The sequence below is a fragment of the Dendropsophus ebraccatus genome, chromosome 1 (assembly GCF_027789765.1).
Source record: "Dendropsophus ebraccatus isolate aDenEbr1 chromosome 1, aDenEbr1.pat, whole genome shotgun sequence".
Lineage (NCBI taxonomy): Eukaryota > Metazoa > Chordata > Amphibia > Anura > Hylidae > Dendropsophus > Dendropsophus ebraccatus.
The window spans coordinates 216,721,142-216,745,307 of NC_091454.1; the positions used below are offsets into that span (position 1 = coordinate 216,721,142).

General features: G+C 59.4%; 1 protein-coding gene across 1 annotated transcript; it reads left to right on the plus strand.

Annotated features, from left to right (window-relative positions):
• The first annotated feature begins 1,170 nt into the window (after positions 1–1,170).
• Positions 1,171–23,341, plus strand: PELP1 (proline, glutamate and leucine rich protein 1). The gene is made up of 17 exons (XM_069948314.1): positions 1,171–1,368; positions 6,546–6,613; positions 6,690–6,795; positions 12,275–12,424; positions 12,500–12,571; positions 12,876–12,935; positions 14,503–14,653; positions 14,861–14,990; positions 15,079–15,166; positions 15,291–15,379; positions 15,612–15,734; positions 18,782–18,932; positions 19,018–19,144; positions 19,784–19,839; positions 20,559–20,765; positions 20,846–22,159; positions 22,822–23,341. The coding sequence occupies exons 1-17, from the start codon at positions 1,216–1,218 to the stop codon at positions 22,909–22,911; spliced, it is 3,135 nt and encodes a 1,044-aa protein (XP_069804415.1). The 5' UTR covers positions 1,171–1,215; the 3' UTR covers positions 22,912–23,341.
• The last annotated feature ends 825 nt before the right edge of the window (positions 23,342–24,166 follow it).

Sequence of the window (24,166 nt, forward strand, 5' to 3'; positions counted from 1 at the left end):
ATATATAAAGGTTTCCATCATGTCCTCCCTTTCCCTTCTTCCTCCTGTAACATATAAAAAGGTTTCCATCATGTCCCCCCTTTCCCTTCTTCCTCCCATAACATATATAAAGGTTTCCATCATGTCCTCCCTTTCCCTTCTTCCTCCTGTAACATGTATAAGGGTTTCCATCATGTCCCCCCTTTCCCTTCTTCCTCCTGTAACATATATAAAGGTTTCCATCATGTCACTTGTTTCCCTTCTTCCTCCTGTTACATATATAAAGGTTTCCATCATGTCCTCCCTTTCCCTTCTTCCTCCCATAACATATATAAAGGTTTCCATCATGTCCTCCCTTTCCCTTCTTCCTCCTGTAACATATATAAAGGTTTCCATCATGTCCCCCCTTTCCCTTCTTCCTCCTGTAACATATATAAAGGTTTCCATCATGTCCCCCCTTTCCCTTCTTCCTCCTGTAACATATATAAAGGTTTCCATCATGTCCCCCCTTTCCCTTCTTCCTCCTGTAACATATATAAAGGTTTCCATCATGTCCCTCCTTTCCCTTCTTCCTCCTGCAATATATATAAAGCTTTCTTCCCCGCTTTCCTCCGGACTATACAGATGTAGTCTTTCCTGGTTTTATGTTTCAGACCGTTCACCGTTTTGTCTTTAGAACTATTCTATTTTATTAATATAAAGCCATGCTCATGGGATTAGCTCTGGTTGCTATGGTTATGGCTGTTGCCATGGGAAAAGGTTACTTTGATTATAATATGTTCACCATTTGATGCTGGTTACTGTGGCTATGTTCTTATTGCCAGGACTATTCCCTGGTTGCCATGGCATTAGCACCGGTTGCTATTCTATGGTTGCCAAGTGATTATCCCTGGTTGAAAAGATAATTCACTGGGTGTCATGTGATCGTCACTGGTTGCCATGGTAATGCTTCTGTTGCCATGTTACTCCAATGGTTGTGTGATGGCACATGTAGTTGCTATGGTAACGCTCCTGTTGCTATGATAATTCCCTGGTTACCATGTGTTCAGCCCTCGTTGCTAGGGTAATACTCCAGTTGCCATTGTTCTTTTCTGGGTATAATGTGATTAGCACTGGTCGCTATGGTAACTTTATAGTTGTTGCTACTGCGGCTGTTCTGGTTGCTATGGATCCCTGTTACCAGGGATACGGCTGGCGGCGCATGGCGGTGACGTCAGGTGGTAGTGGCGCCGGCTGATGACGTGCCGTGGCGGGAAGATGGCGGCGACGTGTGTCGCGGTCCGAATGATGGAAGCGGCGGTGAGCGGGCTCCTGGAGAACGAGCTCAGTGAGGGGGAGATGGGGGAGACGATCCGGGCGCTGCGGGAGCACGGAGCCCTGCGGGGAGAGGTGAGGAGCCGCGCCGCCATTGTCTGCCTGCCGGAGGCATTGTGTGTGCGGGGCCGGGGGGGAGAGAGAGAGAGTGCGGGGGGAGGGGGGGGAGAGAGAGAGAGTGCGGGGGTGTGAGCGAGAGAGAGAGAGAGTGCGGGGGTGTGAGCGAGAGAGAGAGAGAGTGCGGGGGAGGGGGGGGGAGAGAGAGAGAGTGCGGGGGAGGGGGGGGGAGAGAGAGAGAGTGCGGGGGGAGGGGGGGGAGAGAGAGAGAGTGCGGGGGAGGGGGGGGAGAGAGAGTGAGTGCGGGGGAGGGGGGGGAGAGAGGAGTGCGGGGGAGGGGGGGGAGAGAGAGTGCGGGGGAGGGGGGGGGGAGAGAGAGTGCGGGGGAGGGGGGGGAGAGAGAGTGCGGGGGAGGGGGGGGAGAGAGAGTGCGGGGGAGGGGGGGGGAGAGAGAGAGAGTGCGGGGGAGGGGGGGGGAGAGATGAGAGAGAGTGCGGGGGAGGGGGGGGGAGAGAGAGTGCGGGGGGGGGGGGGGGGGGGGGGGGGGGGGGGGGGGGGGGGGGGGGGGGGGGGGGGGGGGGGGGGGGGGGGGGGGGGGGGGGGGGGGGGGGGGGGGGGGGGGGGGGGGGGGGGGGGGGGGGGGGGGGGGGGGGGGGGGGGGGGGGGGGGGGGGGGGGGGGGGGGGGGGGGGGGGGGGGGGGGGGGGGGGGGGGGGGGGGGGGGGGGGGGGGGGGGGGGGGGGGGGGGGGGGGGGGGGGGGGGGAGGGGGGGGGGGGGGGGGGGGGGGGGGGGGGGGGGGGGGGGGGGGGGGGGGGGGGGGGGGGGGGGGGGGGGGGGGGGGGGGGGGGGGGGGGGGGGGGGGGGGTGGGGGGGGGGGGGGGGGGGGGGGGGGGGGGGGGGGGGGGGGGGGGGGGGGGGGGGGGGGGGGGGGGGGGGGGGGGGGGGGGGGGGGGGGGGGGGGGGGGGGGGAGGGGGGGGGTGGGGGGGGGGGGGGGGGGGGGGGGGGGGGGGGGGGGGGGGGGGGGGGGGGGGGGGGGGGGGGGGGGGGGGGGGGGGGGGGGGGGGGGGGGGGGGGGGGGGGGGGGGGGGGGGGGGGGGGGGGGGGGGGGGGGGGGGGGGGGGGGGGGGGGGGGGGGGGGGGGGGGGGGGGGGGGGGGGGGGGGGGGGGGGGGGGGGGGGGGGGGGGGGGGGGGGGGGGGGGGGGGGGGGGGGGGGGGGGGGGGGGGGGGGGGGGGGGGGGGGGGGGGGGGGGGGGGGGGGGGGGGGGGGGGGGGGGGGGGGGGGGGGGGGGGGGGGGGGGGGGGGGGGGGGGGGGGGGGGGGGGGGGGGGGGGGGGGGGGGGGGGGGGGGGGGGGGGGGGGGGGGGGGGGGGGGGGGGGGGGTGGGGGGGGGGGGGGGGGGGGGGGGGGGGGGGGGGGGGGGGGGGGGGGGGGGGGGGGGGGGGGAGGGGGGGGGGGGGGGGGGGGGGGGGGGGGGGGGGGGGGGGGGGGGGGGGGGGGGGGGGGGGGGGGGGGGGGGGGGGGGGGGGGGGGGGGGGGGGGGGGGGGGGGGGGGGGGGGGGGGGGGGGGGGGGGGGGGGGGGGGGGGGGGGGGGGGGGGGGGGGGGGGGGGGGGGGGGGGGGGGGGGGGGGGGGGGGGGGGGGGGGGGGGGGGGGGGGGGGGGGGGGGGGGGGGGGGGGGGGGGGGGGGGGGGGGGGGGGGGGGGGGGGGGGGGGGGGGGGGGGGGGGGGGGGGGGGGGGGGGGGGGGGGGGGGGGGGGGGGGGGGGGGGGGGGGGGGGGGGGGGGGGGGGGGGGGGGGGGGGGGGGGGGGGGGGGGGGGGGGGGGGGGGGGGGGGGGGGGGGGGGGGGGGGGGGGGGGGGGGGGGGGGGGGGGGGGGGGGGGGGGGGGGGGGGGGGGGGGGGGAGTGTGCGCGGGGGGGAGGGGGGGGGGGGGGCGGGGGGGAGGGGGGGGGGGGGAGTGTGCGCGGGGGGGAGGGGGGGGGGGGGAGTGTGGGAGGGGGGGGGGGGGAGTGTGCGCGGGGGGGAGGGGGGGGGGGGGAGTGTGCGCGGGGGGAGGGGGGGGGGAGTGTGGGAGGGGGGGGGAGAGTGTGCGCGGGGGGGAGGGGGGGGGAGTGTGGGAGGGGGGGGGAGAGTGTGCGCGGGGGGGAGGGGGGGGGGGGGAGTGTGGGAGGGGGGGGGAGAGTGTGCGCGGGTGGGAGGGGGGGGGGGAGAGTGTGCGCGGGGGGGAGGGGGGGGGGGGGAGAGTGTGCGCGGGGGGGGGGGGGGGGGGGGAGTGTGCGCGGGGGGGAGGGGGGGGGGGGGAGTGTGCGCGGGGGGGAGGGGGGGGGGGGGTGTGCGCGGGGGGGGAGGGGGGGGGGGAGTGTGCGCGGGGGGGAGGGGGGGGGGGGGTGGGGGGGGGGGGGGGGGGGGGGGGGGGGGGGGGGGGGGGGGGGGGGGGGGGGGGGGGGGGGGGGGAGGGGGGGGGGGGGGGGGGGGGGGGGGGGGGGGGGGGGGGGGGGGGGGGGGGGGGGGGGGGGGGGGGGGGGGGGGGGGGGGGGGGGGGGGGGGGGGGGGGGGGGAGGGGGGGGGGGGGGGGGGGGGGGGGGGGGGGGGGGGGGGGGGGGGGGGGGGGGGGGGGGGGGGGGGGGGGGGGGGGGGGGGGGGGGGGGGGGGGGGGGGGGGGGGGGGGGGGGGGGGGGGGGGGGGGGGGGGGGGGGGGGGGGGGGGGGGGGGGGGGGGGGGGAGGGGGGGGGGGGGGGGGGGGGGGGGGGGGGGGGGGGGGGGGGGGGGGGGGGGGGGGGGGGGGGGGGGGGGGGGGGGGGGGGGGGGGGGGGGGGGGGGGGGGGGGGGGGGGGGGGGGGGGGGGGGGGGGGGGGGGGGGGGGGGGGGGGGGGGGGGGGGGGGGGGGGGGGGGGGGGGGGGGGGGGGGGGGGGGGGGGGGGGGGGGGGGGGGGGGGGGGGGGGGGGGGGGGGGGGGGGGGGGGGGGGGGGGGGGGGGGGGGGGGGGGGGGGGGGGGGGGGGGGGGGGGGGGGGGGGGGGGGGGGGGGGGGGGGGGGGGGGGGGGGGGGGGGGGGGGGGGGGGGGGGGGGGGGGGGGGGGGGGGGGGGGGGGGGGGGGGGGGGGGGGGGGGGGGGGGGGGGGGGGGGGGGGGGGGGGGGGGGGGTGGGGGGGGGGGGGGGGGGGGGGGGGGGGGGGAGGGGGGGGGGGGGGGGGGGGGGGGGGGGGGGGGGGGGGGGGGGGGGGGGGGGGGGGGGGGGGGGGGGGGGGGGGGGGGGGGGGGGGGGGGGGGGGGGGGGGGGGGGGGGGGGGGGGGGGGGGGGGGGGGGGGGGGGGGGGGGGGGGGGGGGGGGGGGGGGGGGGGGGGGGGGGGGGGGGGGGGGGGGGGGGGGGGGGGGGGGGGGGGGGGGGGGGGGGGGGGGGGGGGGGGGGGGGGGGGGGGGGGGGGGGGGGGGGGGGGGGGGGGGGGGGGGGGGGGGGGGGTGGGGGGGGGGGGGGGGGGGGGGGGGGGGGGAGTGTGCGCGGGGGGGAGGGGGGGGGGGGGGGGGGAGGGGGGGGGGGGGGGAGTGTGCGCGGGGGGGGAGGGGGGGGGGGAGTGTGCAGGGGGGAGGGGGGGGGGAGTGTGCGCGGGGGGGAGGGGGGGGGGGAGTGTGCGCGGGGGGGAGGGGGGGGGGGGGAGTGTGCGCGGGGGGGAGGGGGGGGGGGGAGTGTGCGCGGGGGGGAGGGGGGGGGGGGAGTGTGCGGGGGGGGGGGGGGGGGGGATGTGTGCGGGGGGGGGGGGGGGGGGGGAAGTGTGCGCGGGGGGGAGGGGGGGGGGGAGTGTGCGGGGGGGGGAGGGGGGGGGGGGGGGGTGTGCGCGGGGGGGGAGGGAGGGGGGGGGAGTAGTGCGCGGGGGGGGGGAGGGGGGGGGGGGAGTGTGCGGGGGGGGGGGGAGGGGGGGGGGGGGGTGTGCGCGGGGGGGGGAGGGGGGGGGGGAGTGTGCGGGGGGGGAGGAGTGTGCGGGGGGGGGGGAGGACGTGTGCGGGGGGGGGGGAGAGTGTTGCGGGGGGGGGAGGGGGGGGAGAGTGTGCGGGGGGGGAGAGTGTGCGGGGGGGGAGGGGGGGGGGAGAGTGTGCGGGGGGGGAGGGGGGGGGAGAGTGTGCGGGGGGGGAGGGGGGGGGAGAGTGTGCGGGGGGGGAGGGGGGGGAGAGTTGCGGGGGGGGAGGGGGGGGAGAGTGCGGGGGGGAGGGGGGGGAGAGTGCGGGGGGGGGGGGGGGGGGGGAGAGTGTGCGGGGGGGGAGGGGGGGGAGAGTGCGGGGGGGGAGGGGGGGGAGAGTGCGGGGGGTGGAGGGGGGGGGGAGAGTGTGCGGGGGGGGGGAGGGGGGGGGGAGAGTGCGGGGGGGGGGGGGGGGGGGGGGACGTGCGCGGGTGGAGGGGGGGGGGGAGAGTGCGCGGGGGAGGGGGGGGGGGGAGGAGTGCGGTGGGGGGAGGGGGGGGGGAGTGTGCGGGGGGGGGTGGAGTGTGCGGGGGGGGAGTGTGCGGGGGGGGGAGGGGGGGAGGGGGGGGGGAGGGAGAGGGGGGGGGGGGGGGGGGGGGAGAGAGGAGTGCGGTACAGTGTGTGCGGGCCCCCTCCTCCTCCTCCTCCTCCTCCTCCTCCTCCTCCTCCCTCTCCTCCTCCTCCCCCCCGGTACAGTGTGTGCAGGCCCCCCTCCTCCTCCTCCTCCTCCCGGTACAGTGTGTGCGGGCCCCCTCCTCCTCCTCCTCCTCCCGGTACAGTGTGTGCGGGCCCCCTCCTCCTCCTCCTCCTCCCGGTACAGTGTTGTGCAGGCCCCCCTCCTCCTCCTCCTCCTCCCGGTACAGTGTGTGCAGGCCCCCCTCCTCCTCCTCCTCCTCCCGGTACAGTGTGTGCAGGCCCCCCTCCTCCTCCTCCTCCTCCCGGTACAGTGTGTGCAGGCCCCCCTCCTCCTCCTCCTCCTCCCGGTACAGTGTGTGCGGGCCCCCTCCTCCTCCCTGTACAGTGTGTGCGGGCCCCCTCCTCCTCCTCCCGGTACAGTGTGTGCGGGCCCCCTCCTCCTCTTCCTCCTCCTCCCGGTACAGTGTGTGCGGGCCCCCTCCTCCTCCCTGTACAGTGTGTGCGGGCCCCCCCCCCCCTCCTCCTCCCGGTACAGTGTGTGCGGGCCCCCCCCCCCCCCCTCCTCCTCCCGGTATGGTGTAGTGACTGTGCTCTCTCTCTTTCAGGCCTCCTCTGCAGCCTTCTCCGGCCTCCTCAGCTGCTGTAACTCTCGCCTGTCGTCTGCTGCCACACGGTAGGTGCACGTTCTCTGCCAGGTTCCGGGGTTCCCTGTGCCCCCCGCTGCAGTCTGACCTGTCTGTCTCTCCCAGGACGGAGGGACTGTCGCTGCTGTCGCTGTTGGTGGAGGAGTCCTGTACAGATGTCTTTCAGCAGCACTGTGTGTCCTGGATCCGCAGCGTTTTGCAGGTCATACAGGTGAGGATAGGGGGGGTGGGCGGCTGGTGACTGATCCTGGGCGGCTGGTGACTGATCCTGGGCGGCTGGTGACTGATCCTGGGCGGCTGGTGACTGATCCCGGGCGGCTGGTGACTGATCCCGGGCGGCTGGTGACTGATCCCGGGCGGCTGGTGACTGATCCCGGGCGGCTGGTGACTGATCCCGGGCGGCTGGTGACTGATCCCGGGCGGCTGGTGACTGATCCCGGGCGGCTGGTGACTGATCCCGGGCGGCTGGTGACTTGTCCGGGGGTCAGCATGCCCTGATGTGGTATGAAAGCAGCCGTGGGCTTAGAGGGTCCTGGTTCTTCTTCTCCTCTTACTGTAAGGCTGCGTTCACACTAGCAGAATACAGAGGCAGCTGTACTATGGCCGCAGCTCCTGACTGCCAGGCTGATGGCCTATAGTCGGGCAAGGACTTACGTATTCTGCCACTGTAGACTCCTCGTCCTGAAATGCTCTGTGCTGCTGTCACTATCCCGATGACGAGATCTGCTAAACCACGTTCTGATTGCAGAGTAGAATTAATGCGGATGAAGAGGAGAGGCGGAAAGGTGGCGGGACATGGGGGCTCTATGGTTACTGGGGGGGGGGTCACTGTGCTCTGTACCCTGTAGTGTAGGGGGCTCTATGGTTACTGGGGGGGGGTCACTGTGCTCTGTACCCTGTAGTGTAGGGGGCTCTATGGTACTGGGGGGGGGTCACTGTGCTCTGTACCCTGTAGTGTAGGGGGGCTCTATGGTTAATGGGGGGGGGGGTCATTGTGCTCTGTACCCTGTAGTGTAGGGGGCTCTATGGTTACTGGGGGGTCACTGTGCTCTGTACCCTGTAGTGTAGGGGGCTCTATGGTTACTGGGGGGTCACTGTGCTCTGTACCCTGTAGTGTAGGGGGGCTCTATGGTTACTGGGGGGTCACTGTGCTCTGTACCCTGTAGTGTAGGGGGCTCTATGGTTACTGGGGGGGGGGTCATTGTGCTCTGTACCCTGTAGTGTAGGGGGCCCTGTGGTTACTGGGGGGTCACTGTGCTCTGTACCCTGTAGTGTAGGGGGGCTCTATGGTTACTGGGGGGGGGGGGGTCACTGTGCTCTGTACCCTGTAGTGTAGGGGGGCTCTATGGTTATGGGGGGGGGGGGGTCATTGTGCTCTGTACCTGTAGTGTAGGGGGCTCTATGGTTACTGGGGGGTCACTGTGCTCTGTACCCTGTAGTGTAGGGGGCTCTATGGTTACTGGGGGGGTCACTGGCTCTGTACCCTGTAGTGTAGGGGCTCTATGGTTACTGGGGGGCACTGTGCTCTGTACCCTGTAGTGTAGGGGGCTCTATGGTTACTGGGGGGTCACTGTGCTCTGTACCCTGTAGTGTAGGGGGCTCTATGGCTTACTGGGGGGGGGGGGGTCACTGTGCTCGTACCCTGTAGTGTAGGGGGGCTCTATGGTTACTGGGGGGGGGGGGGGGGGGGTCATTGTGCTCTGTACCCTGTAGTGTAGGGGGCTCTATGGTTACTGGGGGGGGGGTCACTGTGCTCTGTACCCTGTAGTGTAGAGGGCTCTATGGTTACTGGGGGGGTCACTGTGCTCTGTACCCTGTAGTGTAGGGGGCTCTACGGTTAGTGGGGGGGGGGGGGTCACTGTGCTCTGTACCCTGTAGTGTAGGGGGCTCTATGGTTACTGGGGGGGGGGGGGGTCACTGTGCTCTGTAACCTATAGTGTAGGGGGCTCTATGGTTACTGGGGGGTCACTGTGCTCTGTACCCTGTAGTGTAGGGGTGCTCTGTACCCTGTAGTGTAGGGGGGCTCTATGGTTACTGGGGGGTCACTGTGCTCTGTACCCTGTAGTGGTAGGGGGGCTCTATGGTTACTGGGGGGTCACTGTGCTCTGTACCCTGTAGTGTAGGGGGCTCTATGGTTACTGGGGGGTCACTGTGCTCTGTACCCTGTAGTGTAGGGGGCTCTATGGTTACTGGGGGGGGGTCACTGTGCTCTGTACCCTGTAGTGTAGGGGGCTCTATGATTACTGGGGGGGGGGGTCACTGTGCTCTGTACCCTGTAGTGTAGGGGGCTCTATGGTTACTGGGGGGGGGGGCACTGTGCTCTGTACCCTGTAGTGTAGGGGGCTCTATGGTTACTTGGGGGGGGGGGGGTCACTGTGCTCTGTACCCTGTAGTGTAGGGGGCTCTATGGTTACTGGGGGGGGGTCACTGTGCTCTGTACCCTGTAGTGTAGGGGGCTCTATGGTTACTGGGGGGTCACTGTGCTCTGTACCCTGTAATGTAGGGGTCTCTATGGTTACTGGGGGGGGGGGTCACTGTGCTCTGTACCCTGTAGTGAAGGGGGCTCTATGGTTACTGGGGGGGGGGGGTCATTGGGCTCTGTACCCTGTAGTGTAGGGGGCTCTATGGTTACTGGGGGGGGGGTCACTGTGCTCTGTACCCTGTAGTGTAGGGGGCTCTATGGTTACTGGGGGGTCACTGTGCTCTGTACCCTGTAGTGTAGGGGGCTCTATGGTTACTGGGGGGGGGGTCACTGTGCTCTGTACCCTGTAGTGTAGGGGGCCTCTATGGTTACTGGGGGGGGGGTCATTGTGCTCTGTACCCTGTAGTGTAGGGGGGCTCTATGGTTACTGGGGGGTCACTGTGCTCTGTACCCTGTAGTGTAGGGGGCTCTATGGTTACTGGGGGGGGGGGGGTCACTGTGCTCTGTACCCTGTAGTGTAGGGGGCTCTATGGTTACTGGGGGGTCACTGTGCTCTGTACCCTGTAGTGTTGGGGGCTCTATGGTTACTGGGGGGTCACTGTGCTCTGTACCCTGTAGTGTAGGGGCCTCTATGGTTACTGGGGGGTCACTGTGCTCTGTACCCTGTAGTGTAGGGGGCTTATGGTTACTGGGGGGTCAACTGTGCTCTGTACCCTGTAGTGTAGGGGGCTTCTATGGTTACTGGGGGGTCACTGTGCTCTGTACCATGTAGTGTAGGGGGCTCTCTATGGTTACTGGGGGGGGGTCACTGTGCTCTGTACCCTGTAGTGTAGGGGGCTCTATGGTTACTGGGGGTCACTGTGCTCTGTACCCTGTAGTGTAGGGGGGCTCTATGGTTACTGGGGGGTCACTGTGCTCTGTACCCTGTAGTGTAGGGGGCTCTATGGTTACTGGGGGGTCACTGTGCTCTGTACCTGTAGTGTAGGGGGCTCTATGGTTACTGGGGGGGGGTCACTGTGCTCTGTACCCTGTAGTGTAGGGGGGGCTCTATGGTTACTGGGGGGGGGTCACTGTGCTCTGTACCCTGTAGTGTAGGGGCTCTATGGTTACTGGGGGGGGGGTTCACTGTGCTCTGTACCCTGTAGTGTAGGGGGCTCTATGGTTACTGGGGGGGGGCACTGTGCTCTGTACCCTGTAGTGTAGGGGGCTCTATGGTTACTGGGGGGTCACTGTGCTCTGTACCCTGTAGTGTAGGCGGGCTCTATGGTTACTTGGGGGGGGGGGGTCACTGTGCTCTGTACCTGTAGTGTAGGGGGGCTCTATGGTTACTGGGGGGGGGGGGTCATTGTGCTCTGTACCCTATAGTGTAGGGGCTCTATGGTTACTGGGGGGTGGGGGGGGGGGTCCCTGTGCTCTGTACCTGTAGTGTAGGGGGCTCTATGGTTACTGGGGGGGGGGGGGTCATTGTGCTCTGTACCCTGTAGGTAGGGGGCTCTATGGTTACTGGGTGGGTCACTGTGCCTCTGTACCCTGTAGTGTAGGGGCTCTTATGGTTACTGGGGGGGGGGGGGTCACTGTGCTCTTACCCTGTAGTGTAGGGGGCTCTATGGTTACTGGGGGTCACTGTGCTCTGTACCCTGTAGTGTAGGGGCTCTATGGTTACTGGGGGGTCACTGTGCTCTGTACCCTGTAGTGTAGGGGGCTCTATGGTTACTTGGGGGGGGGGGGGGGGGTCACTGTGCTCTGTACCCTGTAGTGTAGGGGCTCTATGGTTACTGGGGGGGGGGGGTCACTGTGCTCTGTACCCTGTCGTGTAGGGGGGCTCTATGGTTACTGGGGGGGTCACTGTGCTCTGTACCCTGTAGTGTAGGGGGCTCTATGGTTACTGGGGGGTCACTGTGCTCTGTACCCTGTAGTGTAGGGAGGCTCTATGGTTACTGGGGGGGTCACTGTGCTCTGTACCCTGTAATGTAGGGGGCTCTATGGTTACTGGGGGGGGGTCACTGTGCTCTGTACCCTGTAGTGTAGGGGGCTCTATGGTTACTGGGGGTGGGGTCACTGTGCTCTGTACCCTGTAGTGTAGGGGGGCTCTATGGTTACTGGGGGGGGGGGTCATTGTGCTCTGTACCCTGTAGTGTAGGGGGGGCTCTGTGGTTACTGGGGGGGGGGGTCACTGTGCTCTGTACCCTGTAGTGTAGGGGGCCCTGTGGTTACTGGGGGGGGGGGTCATTGTGCTCTGTACCCTGTAGTGTAGGGGGCTCTATGGTTACTGGGGGGGTCACTGTGCTCTGTACCCTGTAGTGTAGGGGGCTCTATGGTTACTGGGGGGTCACTGTGCTCTGTACCCTGTAGTGTAGGGGGCTCTATGGTTACTGGGGGGTCACTGTGCTCTGTACCCTGTAGTGTAGGGGGCTCTATGGTTACTTGGGGGGGGGGTCACTGTGCTCTGTACCCTGTAGTGTAGGGGGCTCTATGGTTACTGGGGGGTCATTGTGCTCTGTACCCTGTAGTGTAGGGGGCTCTATGGTTACTGGGGGGGTCACTGTGCTCTGTACCCTGTAGTGTAGGGGGCTCTATGGTTACTGGGGGGGGGGGGGTCACTGTGCTCTGTACCCTGTAGTGTAGGGGGGCTCTGTGGTTACTGGGGGGGGGGGGTCACTGTGCTCTGTACCCTGTAGTGTAGGGGGCTCTATGGTTACTGGGGGGGTCACTGTGCTCTGTACCCTGTAGTGTAGGGGGCTCTATGGTTACTCGGGGGGGGGGGGGTCATTGGGCTCTGTACCCTGTAGTGTAGGGGGCTCTATGGTTACTGGGGGGTCACTGTGCTCTGTACCCTGTAGTGTAGGGGGCTCTATGGTTACTGGGGGGGGGGGGTCATTGGGCTCTGTACCCTGTAGTGTAGGGGGCTCTATGGTTAGTGGGGGGGGGGGGTCATTGGGCTCTGTACCCTGTAGTGTAGGGGGCTCTATGGTTACTGGGGGGTCACTGTGCTCTGTACCCTGTAGTGTAGGGGGCTCTATGGTTACTGGGGGTCACTGTGCTCTGTACCCTGTAGTGTAGGGGGCTCTATGGTTACTGGGGGGGGGGGGGGTCATTGGGCTCTGTACCCTGTAGTGTAGGGGGCTCTATGGTTACTGGGGGGGGGGGTCACTGTGCTCTGTACCCTGTAGTGTAGGGGGCTCTATATTTTCCGGGTCACTTCTCCTATATGAGCACTGGGTGCTGTGACCCGGAATCCATGTGTAACTATGTGCCGCTTCTTTCTCAGTCTCAGGACCCTCCGCGGGTGATCAGTCTGGCAGTATTCGTGCTCCGCTCTCTTCTCGCCCACTCCTCCGCCCTTCCTGAACTATCCCGAGAGATCTCTACCAATCAGATCCCAGGACTCCTCACCTCCTTGCTGGGCCTGAGACGCCAGGTAAGTCTGCGGATAGTGGTGAGGTTTTGGCTTGTGTTCTGTGCATTGTCTGTAATGCTGTATATCCTATTCTAGTGTCTGGTGTCTGCCCTGGAGGGAATCCGCTCCTGCCTGATCTCCTACCCCCGGGCCTGTGGATCACTGAGGGTATGTGTATGGCTACGCCATCCTATGTTTAACACAAGCACCAGTATAGACTCATTGCAGGCCTTAAAGGGATTCATAGACACACTGACTGGATAAAGGGATGGAGGATTCATCATGGTTTAGCTGGATCCTTTATTTATTTTTTTTAACAATTTGTTCTACATCGCTACAAAGTTGCATGTTGGTGCCCATGATTAATTATATGACGTAGTTACATGTGCCAGTAGTGTGTAGGCCATGTTATTTCCCTCAGTATCTTGTGATGTTTCCAGGCTGATGCAGAACCTCTTTTTTTCTCTTGCAGGGGAAGCTCACAGCGTTTTTTCTCAGTCTCCTGGATGAAGAAAATGTGCAAATCCAGGAGGTAAATCCAAGAGTTCCCGGATTCTATTAGAATAAAGTGTAGCTGTCATTAGAAGAAACTTCCGTCATGTTCCAGCCGTGTGTCAGAGGTTTGTATTCGGGCGTCCGGCTGATCACTAGAACAAAGCAGCAACATTGCTCATCAGCCTATGCTCTGCCCCTTCTTCTCCGCTCTCATTGCTCACATAGCTGTGGATGGAATTATAATGAAGCCCCTGGAAACTTCCGGTACATGCGATTGACAGAAGTTCCATAGGCTCCATTATAATTCCTTCCACAGCTACATTAGCAGTGAGAGCGGAGAAGGGGCAGAGTGCGCGCTGCTTAGCCCCTTTGTTCTAGTATCAGCGGGGGGCGTCAGCACCCGGACCCTGACTGACGTGTCTGTGAGTTTGGTCCAATGACAGGTATGCTTTCAGTTTACCGCCCCCAGATATCTTGGGGGTCCCTGGCAGTTCTTAGACCTTTATTACACATGGCCATTATTAAAGGAGAAGTCCGGAGATTTGAAAAAAATTGGTAGTGTGTAGGGGCGGAGGGGACATAATAAACTATCAATACTTCTCCCCGCTCCTGGTTTGCTGGATTTGGATCTCTTCCTGCTCGAATGTCACAACCCGGTTGATGGTCTGGCCGCTCAGCCAATCAGTGATCGGGCGAGAAGGCAATACATCAGCCGTCTGGGGGTTTCTGCCAAGTTGTGACGTCATTGAAACTCCAAGGAAAATGCCTTCCGGTGGGGGTCACGTAGCCTTTGACTTGGCGCTTCAGGGGCCGGGGGAGAGGCAAGTATTGATTGATTATGATGATATGATGGCTGACGTCATCATGTGTGATAGGGCTGGAGATCGGCGGCACATCTCCCTATGTAAAAGGTGAATGTGCAGCCCATAGCCGCTAACAGCTGCCCTGCCGATCAGGAATGGTGGAGGCTTTGTTAGACGAGTAATACAGCCCTCAGTATATAGTGGCTGCACACCTGGCTGGTGCCTGAGTTTATAGGTTTCCATTGGGGTAGAGTCCTATTTATAGGTGTTATAGGTTTCCATTATTATGTAAAGGCCCAGCCTACCGTAAGTTTATAGTGGACCTGTCATATAAAACCACTTCTGACATGTCACAGGGATATGCAGAAAGCAGCAGTGGGGCGAGAGAGTGGGGTGAAGCCCATGGCAGATGGAGAGCGCTGAGAGCCGAGGTCTGCAATGTGGTATCTTACTCTTCTGGCTCATTCTCCTGATGGGTGGGGGGTAAAATAAAGAAAAAAATACAGCTGTTTTTTTCACTTAAAATGATGGTGGTTTTTAGCTTTTCTATTACTGTGTTTATTTTCCTCTGCCCTCCCATGTCAGAAGTTTTTCTGGGTGACGGCGCCCACATAAAGCTTATGGTGAAGCGGTTTGCGGCTCACACAATATCGTCATCCGCTTCTCGAATCTCCGCTTTTAGGACATAGGAAGGAGCACTCTGGCTAGTGGCTTCTGAATGGTCAGGTTTACTGTACATTGAGTAGAGAATGAAGCTGTCAGTAGTGGTGTATAACAGCGGCGTCCGTCTCTCGTCTCCAGATGGCCTGTCAGTGTTTCTCCCTCCTGCCCTCTCTGGGCTCCGGCTTCTCGCAAGGTGTAAAACACACAGAGAACTGGGAGCGACAGATCCAGAGCGTCCTGTGCTCGCTGCACGCCGTGTTCCAGCAGCTGTACCAGACGGCCGAGACCGGTGAGTGTCCGTCCCCCCCCCCCCAGGCTATGGGAATGCTGACACCAGCGCCCCCTTCTGCTATCACAGGATTCTGCAGACAGCTGCCTCCACACATGCAGACTCCTTGCCAGGGAGTGAATGGTTAATAGGGCCTACTGCAAGGGGTGGTGGTTCCCAACCCGTTCCTCCCTATAATCCGGGCCGCTGCTGCTTTCTCTTCCGCAGACACCACTCGTTATGAAGGTCCCGGCACAGAGCTGGAGCTCCCCGTCCTGGAGGATGATGGGGCGTCTAGTATCCTTCAGCTGGTGAGAAGGTTCTCAGCCCTGGGACAATGTGTCTGCCTGCTATTAAGGTAATGACCTTTGCCCTCCACCCTCCACTTTTATTGTGTTTTTATAAGATGTCCCATAATCCTCCTTGCCCCTTCCTTTGTGTTACAGAGAACAGTTCCCGGCTCCTGTGCGGGTTCCCGTCTCTGACATCCTCAATCTGGTCTGTCGAGTGGTCAACTTGAGCGCCAAGAACTTGGTAGGTACCAATAGTCGCTCCTGGGGGGAGGTTGGATACATTGTGGGAGGGGCTGTTATAAGTGGGTGGAGCTTGTCACTGCAGTAGTTTTTTCCCACCTGTCGCTCATCGCTTTGTGTTATAGAGCTGGCAGGGAGACGAGTCTCTGAAGCTGCTTCTGCTGCCCAGAGTTCACAAGACCGCGCTGGACATCCTGGAGGCGGCCATCTTAGCGTAAGATTAACCCACTGATGTCATGGCCTATGTGGGACAATGTGACCGTCTCTGACGTCCGCTCACTGTCTGCCTGTTTGGGGCGGGGGGGTGGGAGTCTTACTCTATGCATGATGGTGATTGGACCTGAGGGTTTCATTGTCTGGATGATAGAGTATGAAGATGCTGTATGTCTGACACCATCTTACTGTATGTCCTGCCCTCTATAATCCCTCATCTCCTTCCTTCACAGATGTGGTCCTCGTCTCTTGCCGTTCTCCTCTGTCATCTGCCGATTATTTCCACAAGTTCTCAGCTCCTGGGCGTCTGTAAGAAGTGCCGGCGGCTTTCCATCCGGGCAGGAGAAACCGTACAGGTGGGTGCGGAGTGCGGAGCTGATAGGACGCTGCTGCAGGGTCCTTACTGGGGCATGGCTGTCAGAAAGGGGAATTTTATTTGTTTGTAAATTTACTGTAATTTACTTTAATTAAAAAAATCTCCTGTCTTCCAGTACTTATCAGCCGCTGCATGTCCTGCAAGAAGGGGTAGATTCTTTTCAGTGTGACACAGTGCTCTCTGCTGCCACCTCTGTCCATGTCAGGAACTGTCCAGAGCGGTAGCAAATCCCCATAGAAAACCTCTCCTGCTCTGGACAGTTCCTGACATGGACAGAGGTGGCGGCAGAGAGCACTGTGTCAGACTAGAAAGAATGCACCACTTCCTGCAGGACATGAAGCAGCTGATAAGTACTGGAAAACTTGAGATTTTTTTAATAGAAGTAAGTTACAAATCTATATAACTTTCTGGCAATAGTTCTTGTCATCTTCCTGCTCATAGTACCTCTTAGTAGGTAGAAGACTAAAATATCACTCCTGTTGTTTACGCTGTAGACCCAAATAACCATATGGTAGATGGAAGTGACAGGTGGTTAAACTAAGAGAAGGATACAGAATGTACAACGTGAAGCTGGATCCCTAAACTTAGAACTTAGAAGGAATTATCATTGAGCTGTAACCCAGCTTTCCCAGTCCCGTCAGCGCTAATTTATTGCCTTAGTTTTATATACAGGAGTCTCCAGTGTAAAGTGCATTTGGCTAATAATTTAAAGTGTCACTGTTCACATTTTTTTTTTTTTTTTTTGCAGAAATCAATAGTACAGGCGATTTTAGCAAACATTGTAATTGGGTTTATTGGCCGAACTATGGATTTTTATAATGAAAAGGCAGTATGAAGCTCTCCCCCCTGTCATTATGATTGTCTATGGAGAGGGGAGGGGTGGAGGGAGATGAGGCACCAAAACAAGACAACAAAGAGTTAATTTACAGCTACATCACCTGGCTATCTCCTCTGAAGTCAGCACTGACCTCTGAATACCAGCTTTCACACAGGTCCCGCTGTGTAATCCTTTGTTCTCTGCTGGCGACTAATCTCCCTCCTCCCCCCTCCCCTCTCCATAGGTTACACAGGGCTCGACTGATGTAAAAGAGTCGAGATTTCCTGATAATGAGCAGTGAATGAGAGAGAGGAGGGAGGGGGGGCCCTGGGGAAAGGCTTTTTGAATGCAGATAATGGCAGATTTGCCTAATAAACCCAATTACAAAGGTTCTTAAAATTGCCTGGACTATTGATTTCTTGAAAAAAAATATAAAAAATACGACAGTGACACTTTAAGAAGCCCTTACAGGTTCAGTATGTGTGATCACTGGGGTCTGACACCTGGCACTTTATAGCACTTTATAAGTATTTCCCGTAATAAGTGTATATTGGGGATTTGTATAACTCTTGGGGGACAATACAATACTTTAATAAAAATTTTCGCCTGACTTCTCCTTTACCTCTTAGGGACATATGACATACCGGTACGTCATATGTCTGGAAGAGGTGTTCAGAGCGGGGCCGCGCGGCGACCCCACTCTGAACTGCCGCGATCCCAGGTAGCCGTGTGTAGCCCGGGACCGTGGCCGCTAATAGCTGATCGCCGTGCCCGCTAATTAAGTAATCGGAAGCAGCTGTCAAAGTTGACAGCTGTATCCGATTTATGTATGCAGCCGTTCCCTGGTGTCTAGTGGCGGAGATCGCTCCTCCGGGACGTTGTCCCGGAGGAGCGATCTCAGTGTCTATTAACTGCCGGGGTCTCCGTCAAAGTGGCGCTGACCCCGGCCCGGCACTTGGTTGTTTTCGGCTGCAGCAGCCGAAAGCAATCAAGTGCCAATCTCATCGATCTATGCTGTATAACTATATACAGCATAGATCAATGGGAGATCAGAGTGCTTATACTAGAAGTCCCCCGGGGGGGATAACCCTTACCCCAGGGGGAATAACCCTAACCCCAGGGGGGCTTCTAGTACAAGTGTAAAAGAAAAAAGAAAAAAAGTTGTTAATAAAAGCCCCCTCCCCTAATAAAAGTCTGAATCACCCCCCCCCCCTTCCCAGGTTGTAAATAAATAAATGTTTGCTATCGCCGTGTGCGTAATCGCCTGAACTATTAATTAATCACATTCCTGATCTCGCACGGAAAACGGCGTAAGCGCAAAAAAATCCCAAAGTGCAAAATTGCGCATTTTTGGTCACATCAAATCCAGAAAAATTATAATAAGTGATCAAAAAGTCGTATATGCGCAACCGATAGAAAAAACACATCATGGCGCAAAAACTGACACCTGACACAGCCCCATAGACCAAAGGATAAAAGCGCTATAAGCCTGGGAATGGAGCGATTTGTTAACAGTGGTTTGAATTTTTTACAGGCCATCAGATACAATATAAGTTATACATGTTACATATCGTTGTAATCGTAATGACCTGAGGAACATGCACAACAAGTCAGTTTTACCCCAGGGCGAATGGCGTAATAACAAATACCCCCCAAATAAAAGAAATGCGTTTTTTTGTTCAATTTCACCACACTTTGAATTTTTTTCTGGTTTCGCAGTGTACTTTATGCAAAAATTCAGTCTGTCATTGCAAAGTACAATAGTGGCGTAAAAAATAAGGGCTCATGTGGGTTTCTAGGTGGAAAAATGCAAGTGCTATGGCCTTTTAAGCACAAGGAGGAAAAAATGAAAACGCAAAGACAAAAATTGGCCCCGTCCTTAAGGGGTTAAGTGAATCAGAGATACAGTATCCCCGCGGGTCACTCCACAATCTGCAGAGCTGTCTGGTTAGTTGTGCCACAACTATGGCGACCATCTGCCGGGTGTGCCAGGTGTTAGACCCCATTGATCAGACATTGATGGCTTATCCTGAATATAGGCCGTTATATAAAAACTTTGCAGGTTGGCCAGCTCCTGGGGAGGGCCTCTGATTCTTTCACGTTCATTTGGCCTGCCAGGTATTTTATGAAGGGGGAGGGATCCTGCTCCAGCACGGAGAACTCTACTAGGAGTGCAGTCTATTTATTCCCGGTGTTGTCTCTTGTGGCAGCTCGCTCCGGGGGTCGGTATACCAGGTATTGGAGCACTGGGTGACCATGTGTGGCGTCTCCTGCGGCATCTTACAGGGCATGTCCCACCATTCTGATATCTTGCTGGCCCATCTTCTCAATGACGTCACTCCGCCTGCAGACTCTGTGAAGGTAAGCCGTATCTCTGTCTCCTCCGTCTCTCTCCCTCCTCCTCCTCCTCCTCCCTATGATTCTAATTCCCTGTCTCTCTCGGCAGATGTCTGGGTTTGTGCAGCTCGGAGCAAAGAAGCAGAAAGTCTCTGAAGTCGGGAATGGAGAATTCCAGAGTCACAGGAAGAGAGAAAACAGTGCGAACACCGAGTTATGTTCTGCGGCTCTACGGGGTAAGATAGAGGATAACCTTGCCTTTATTATCATAGAACGGGGTATGACAGTAAGGCTTGTAAGATAGTAACAGAGTCCATCATTCAGAGAAAGGTTGCAGCTGTTAAAGGGGAACCCCAGAGAAAACCAGTCACAGGAAGTTATACAGATTTATGAACTCCATCCTTCCAGTACTTATCAGCTGGTGTATGTCCTGCAGGAAGTGGTGTATTCTTTCCAGTGTGACGCAGTGCTCTCTGCTGCCACCTCTGTCCAGAGCAGCAGCAAATCCCCATAGAAAACCTCTTCTGCTCTGGACAGAGGTGGCAGCAGAGAGAACTGTGTCACACTGGAAAGAATACACCACTTCCTGCAGGACATATAGCAGCTGATAAGTACTGGAAGACTTCCATTTTAAAAAAAATATAAATTTATATAACTTTGGCACGAGTTGATCTGAAAATTTAGTTTTCTCTTTATTGCTGCTTTAAACAAATGCGTCCTGAACAGCCGGGACCTGAACCAGCTGAAATGATAAATCACTGATCAGTCTCCATGTTGGTTACAATCTGCCTCCGTCTTGGTCTCGGGTTACCTTGATGGCCCTGAGATCTAAGGCCGCCATGTTCTTCACCTCCCTTTCTTTCTTTCTTTCCTAGTCCTGTGTTCCATAATTCTCTATGGAGGATCACTCATCAAAGAGGATACTCATCGGGTGAGTGGATTCCTTGGGCTCCCCATTGTCGGGGTTTCTCACCTGCTGACATATTTGATGGTTTTGTTACAATGTGTCATTGTAGCATTGTGTTTAGTCTACACTCACACATTAAAGTGTCACTGTCATTTTTTTTATTTTTAAGAAACGTTGTAATTGGGTTTATTAGGCAAATAGGCCATTATCTGCAATCAAAAAGACTTTCCCCACGTCCCCCTCCCTCTCTCTCTCATTCACTGCTCATTATCAGGAAATCTCGCCTTTTACATCAGTCAAGCCCTGTGTAACCTATGGAGAGGGGAGGGGGAGGGAGATTAGTCACCAGCAGAGAACAAAGGTTTACACAGCGGGAGCTGCATGAAAGCCGGTATTCAGAGGTCAGAGAGGTCAGTGCTGACTTCAGAGCAGATAGCCCGGTGATGTAGCTGTAAATTAACTCTTTGTTGTCCTGTTTTGGTGCCTCATCTCCTTTTAGCCCTCCCCTCTCCATAGAAAGCAATGAAGACAGGGGGGAGAGCTTCAAACTGCTTTTACATGATAAAAAAAGCATTTTTCGGCCAATAAACCCAATTACAAAGTTTCTTAAAATCGCCTGGACTATTGATTTCTGCAAAAAAAACCAAAACGTGATGTTTCTCTCTCCAGCGCCGTTTAGAGGGGCTCTTTAGACGCCTGTATAGATGATCATTGCCCATTATAACCTGACTTGTCCTCTGCAGCGTCTCCAGGAGCTGTCCATCCCTCTTCTGATCCGTCTCCAGCAAGGTCCAGACCAATGGATCGGTCCCTACGCCAACAGCGAGTGTCGCAAACAGCTTTATCGGCTGCTGCTGTCCTTAACCTTGAGCCCCAACCCTCGCCTCCCTCCCCCGCTGCACTGTGCGGTCAGGATCTTCAGGTTGGGGCTGACAGAGGAGAACTTGCAGGTAGGAAGGCGGCCATGATGGATGTGGGAGGGAGCTGCTGTTTGTAGGGTTTCTCCTTAGCATTTGCTGCTGTGTTGCAGGTGTCCGTGTTCTGTGCTGAGGCTCTTGCCATCTGCAGGGTTATAATCCACCCGCGTGTACCCAGCCTCCAGCGCCCACTTCCTCAGCACGGCTCCCGACCTATGCAAGCAGATGTACCAGCCCAGCGACCCCCGGCTCCCCCCCTTACCTTCCCTACCGCTGTACCTGTAAACCATCTACCCATCAGGACCCAGCTCCCTCCACAGCCCACAGAGCCCCCCGCAGCCCCACCCATTACCTCACCGCAAGAGACTTTTGGTGGAAAGACCCCACGTCCCATCTTCATTCACTACGAGAAGGAAGAGACGTCAGATGTGGAAATTTCCCTGGAGAGTGATTCCGATGACAGCGTGGTAATCGTTCCTGAAGGTCTTCTACAAAAGCCCGCCCCAAAATCTGAACCTTCCCCACCCTCCGCTAAACCTAGTGAAGAGACCTCCGCACCCGAAATCCCAGCCCAACCTGTCGTGCCATCACCCACCACTGCAGCGGCAACGGCAGCAGCACCACCCCCACCGCCAGCCTGCCCCGGGCCCTCCCCGGCCCAGATGCCAGTGCCCACAGAATTACCCCCTCCACCACCACCATCCGCCACTGCCCCCTCCGAGGGAGACATGGTCATCAACATCAACAGCACCGATGAAGAGGAGGAGGAGGAGGATGATGAAGATGAGGAGGGCATGTATGATGACGATGAGGAGGAATACTATGATGAAGAGGAGGAAGACGACCTAGAAGGACTGGAGGATGAGGATGAAGAATTTGAAGAAGATGAAGGTCTGACAGAAGATGAGGATGAGGAGGAAGACCTAGATGCTGAGGTAGAAGAGGAGAAGGAGGATGAAGGGGAGGATGAGGATGAGGATGGGTTAATCGCTGAGGATATGCAGATGGCTCCCTCTGTGGACTCCATGCAAGAAGCGGTCCAACCCTTGCTGCACAATGCGGAGGTGGAGGATGGCCCCCCACGTCTGTCCCCCGTCCAGGAGGATGACGCCGGAGACACAGATCTTCTCATGCTGGTAGAGAGTGAAGAGCGGGAGCCGCCGGCTGACAACGAGGACAGACTCTCCGAAACCGAGGTCACCGCCAGCCCCTCACCGCCTCCGATACTGTCTCCACCTCCGGCCGCCCCCATTCATGAGGAAGAGGAGGATGAGGAGGAGAATCTGGTGCCTGATGTCATAGACAACGAACCCGTCCCAGATCCTGAACCCCCTGTGGTGGAGGAAGAGCCCATCAAAGAGGTGGAAGAGCTGAAGAAGCTGAAGCCCCAAGTGCTGGTGGAGGAGGAGGATGGAGAGGATGCTGAGGTGAGTGACATACTACTCCTAGGGAGGATATAGGTGGGGACACTTATATATTGCTCCATCTCCTTACAGGGTTGGGACAGTCACCTACCCACTTTTATTTTCCTTCCATTGTTGTCTGTTAGCCACCACCACTCTGCTCTAAAAGCAGTGGTCTGGCTGTTGTGTGTGTATATAACTATAGGGACGGGCGGATGGACGGCATATCCGGGGAAAGAGACAAGTTTGTTAGATGATAGTATTTCTGTATTTGAAAAACTATTTTGAAGGGGATATCGAGGATTAGTAAGCGCAGCTAGAACTGTCCGGCAGAACCCCCCCCCCCCCCAGACTGAGGACAAGAGTGGTGCTGTTTCTGGAAGAAAGCCACCATGTTTTGCTAAGCCTGGACAACCCCTTTGAGTCCTACAATCTGTAAATCTTGAGCAGTGCCTGCCGCCTCATGCTCCCCCACAGCAGTGTCAGCCCTGGGCTGTATACCCCCTACTAGGCAGATATAACCAGGCTGTATACCCCCTACTAGGCAGATATAACCGGGCTGAATACCCTGAGTAGATGGAGCTAACCGGGCTGTATACCCTGAGTAGATGGATGGACGCCATTGTCCTCAGTTATCGGCCATTCCTCAGTAACCCAGCAGTAACCTGGTTTTCTCTCCGCTCCAGGACGACCTTCGTGATGCTGAATCCATGTTGGCGGACTTCATCGACTGCCCCCCAGATGATGACAAAGACCTAAAGCCCGTGGTCACGTGACATCATCGCCCCCCTCCTCCTCCTAAACTTTGCTACTCCTGACCTGTTTTTTTCCCCACTTTTTATTGATATTTAAGTGCCCGGTGCCTGGCGATGGTCTGTCCCCAGCCCCCGCCTGCCTGGTGCCCCTGCTGCCAGCTCCACCTGTGCCAAACAACAACTTCCAGCTCAGGGTTTGATGGGAGTTGTAGTTCTGCCATAGCTGGAGCTTTGTGGGGACATCTAATTTTTTTCCTTTTAACCCTTTTATTCTCCACCTGGTTTCAGTTTGGGCTCTGTATGTAAATTCTGGCCACCGTGGGTATTTGTATTCTGGGGTGGGGGAGTTGCCAGCAGGTGATGGACGTCTGCACTTATCTATATGGAGGTATTGAAAGGTTTTTGGGGTTTTTTTGTTTCATGTGACAGATTTGTCTTTTTTTTTTTTTTTTTTTTTTATTTTTTTTTTACTTTTTTTTTTTTTTTTGGCAATAAAAACTGGGCTGTGTCTGCATTTCCTGTTCTAGTAATTGAACGTGGTGGCAGGTTTGCTTATAACGTGGAATCCTTTCATCCGGTATCTGATTATCCAGAATCAGAGATGAGAGAATTTACAGTATAAACTAAGCAAGTCTGCGCCGGGAAAAGCTGGAACCAGTCCTGAAAAACTGGGAGAAGTTTTTTGCAGGACCAGATCCAGCTTTTCCAGGCACCCTGGGAGGAGTAGCACGTAGATCAGCTGCCAATCTAACAAAGAGATTTGCTTTGTTTTAGTGTAAATTTGTTCCTCTCTATACAAAATGTCTGATCATTTGGGATAGAATTTCGGTCTGAAATTTTACACTGCCTTAAAGTGTCGCTGTGGTTATAACCTTCAAAATTTAAATGAACAGTAGATGTGATACAAAGCAAGTTTGTAATATACATTCAATATTTATTTATTTATTTTTTTATCATTCTGTAAAACCTGAACTTACCAGAAATACAGGTCCAGTCTACTGAAGGCAGCTATATAACAGCTATACTTACTGTATCCAGGTCCAGTCTCCTGAAGGCAGCTATATAACAGCTATACTTACTGTAACCAGGTCCAGTCTCCTGAAGGCAGCTATATACCAGCTATACTTACTGTATACAGGTCCAGTCTCCTGAAGGCGGCTATATTACAGCTATACTTACTGTATCCAGGTCCAGTCTCCTGAAGGCAGCTATATAACAGCTATACTTACTGTATCCAGGTACAGTCTCCTGAAGGCAGCTATATACCAGTTATACT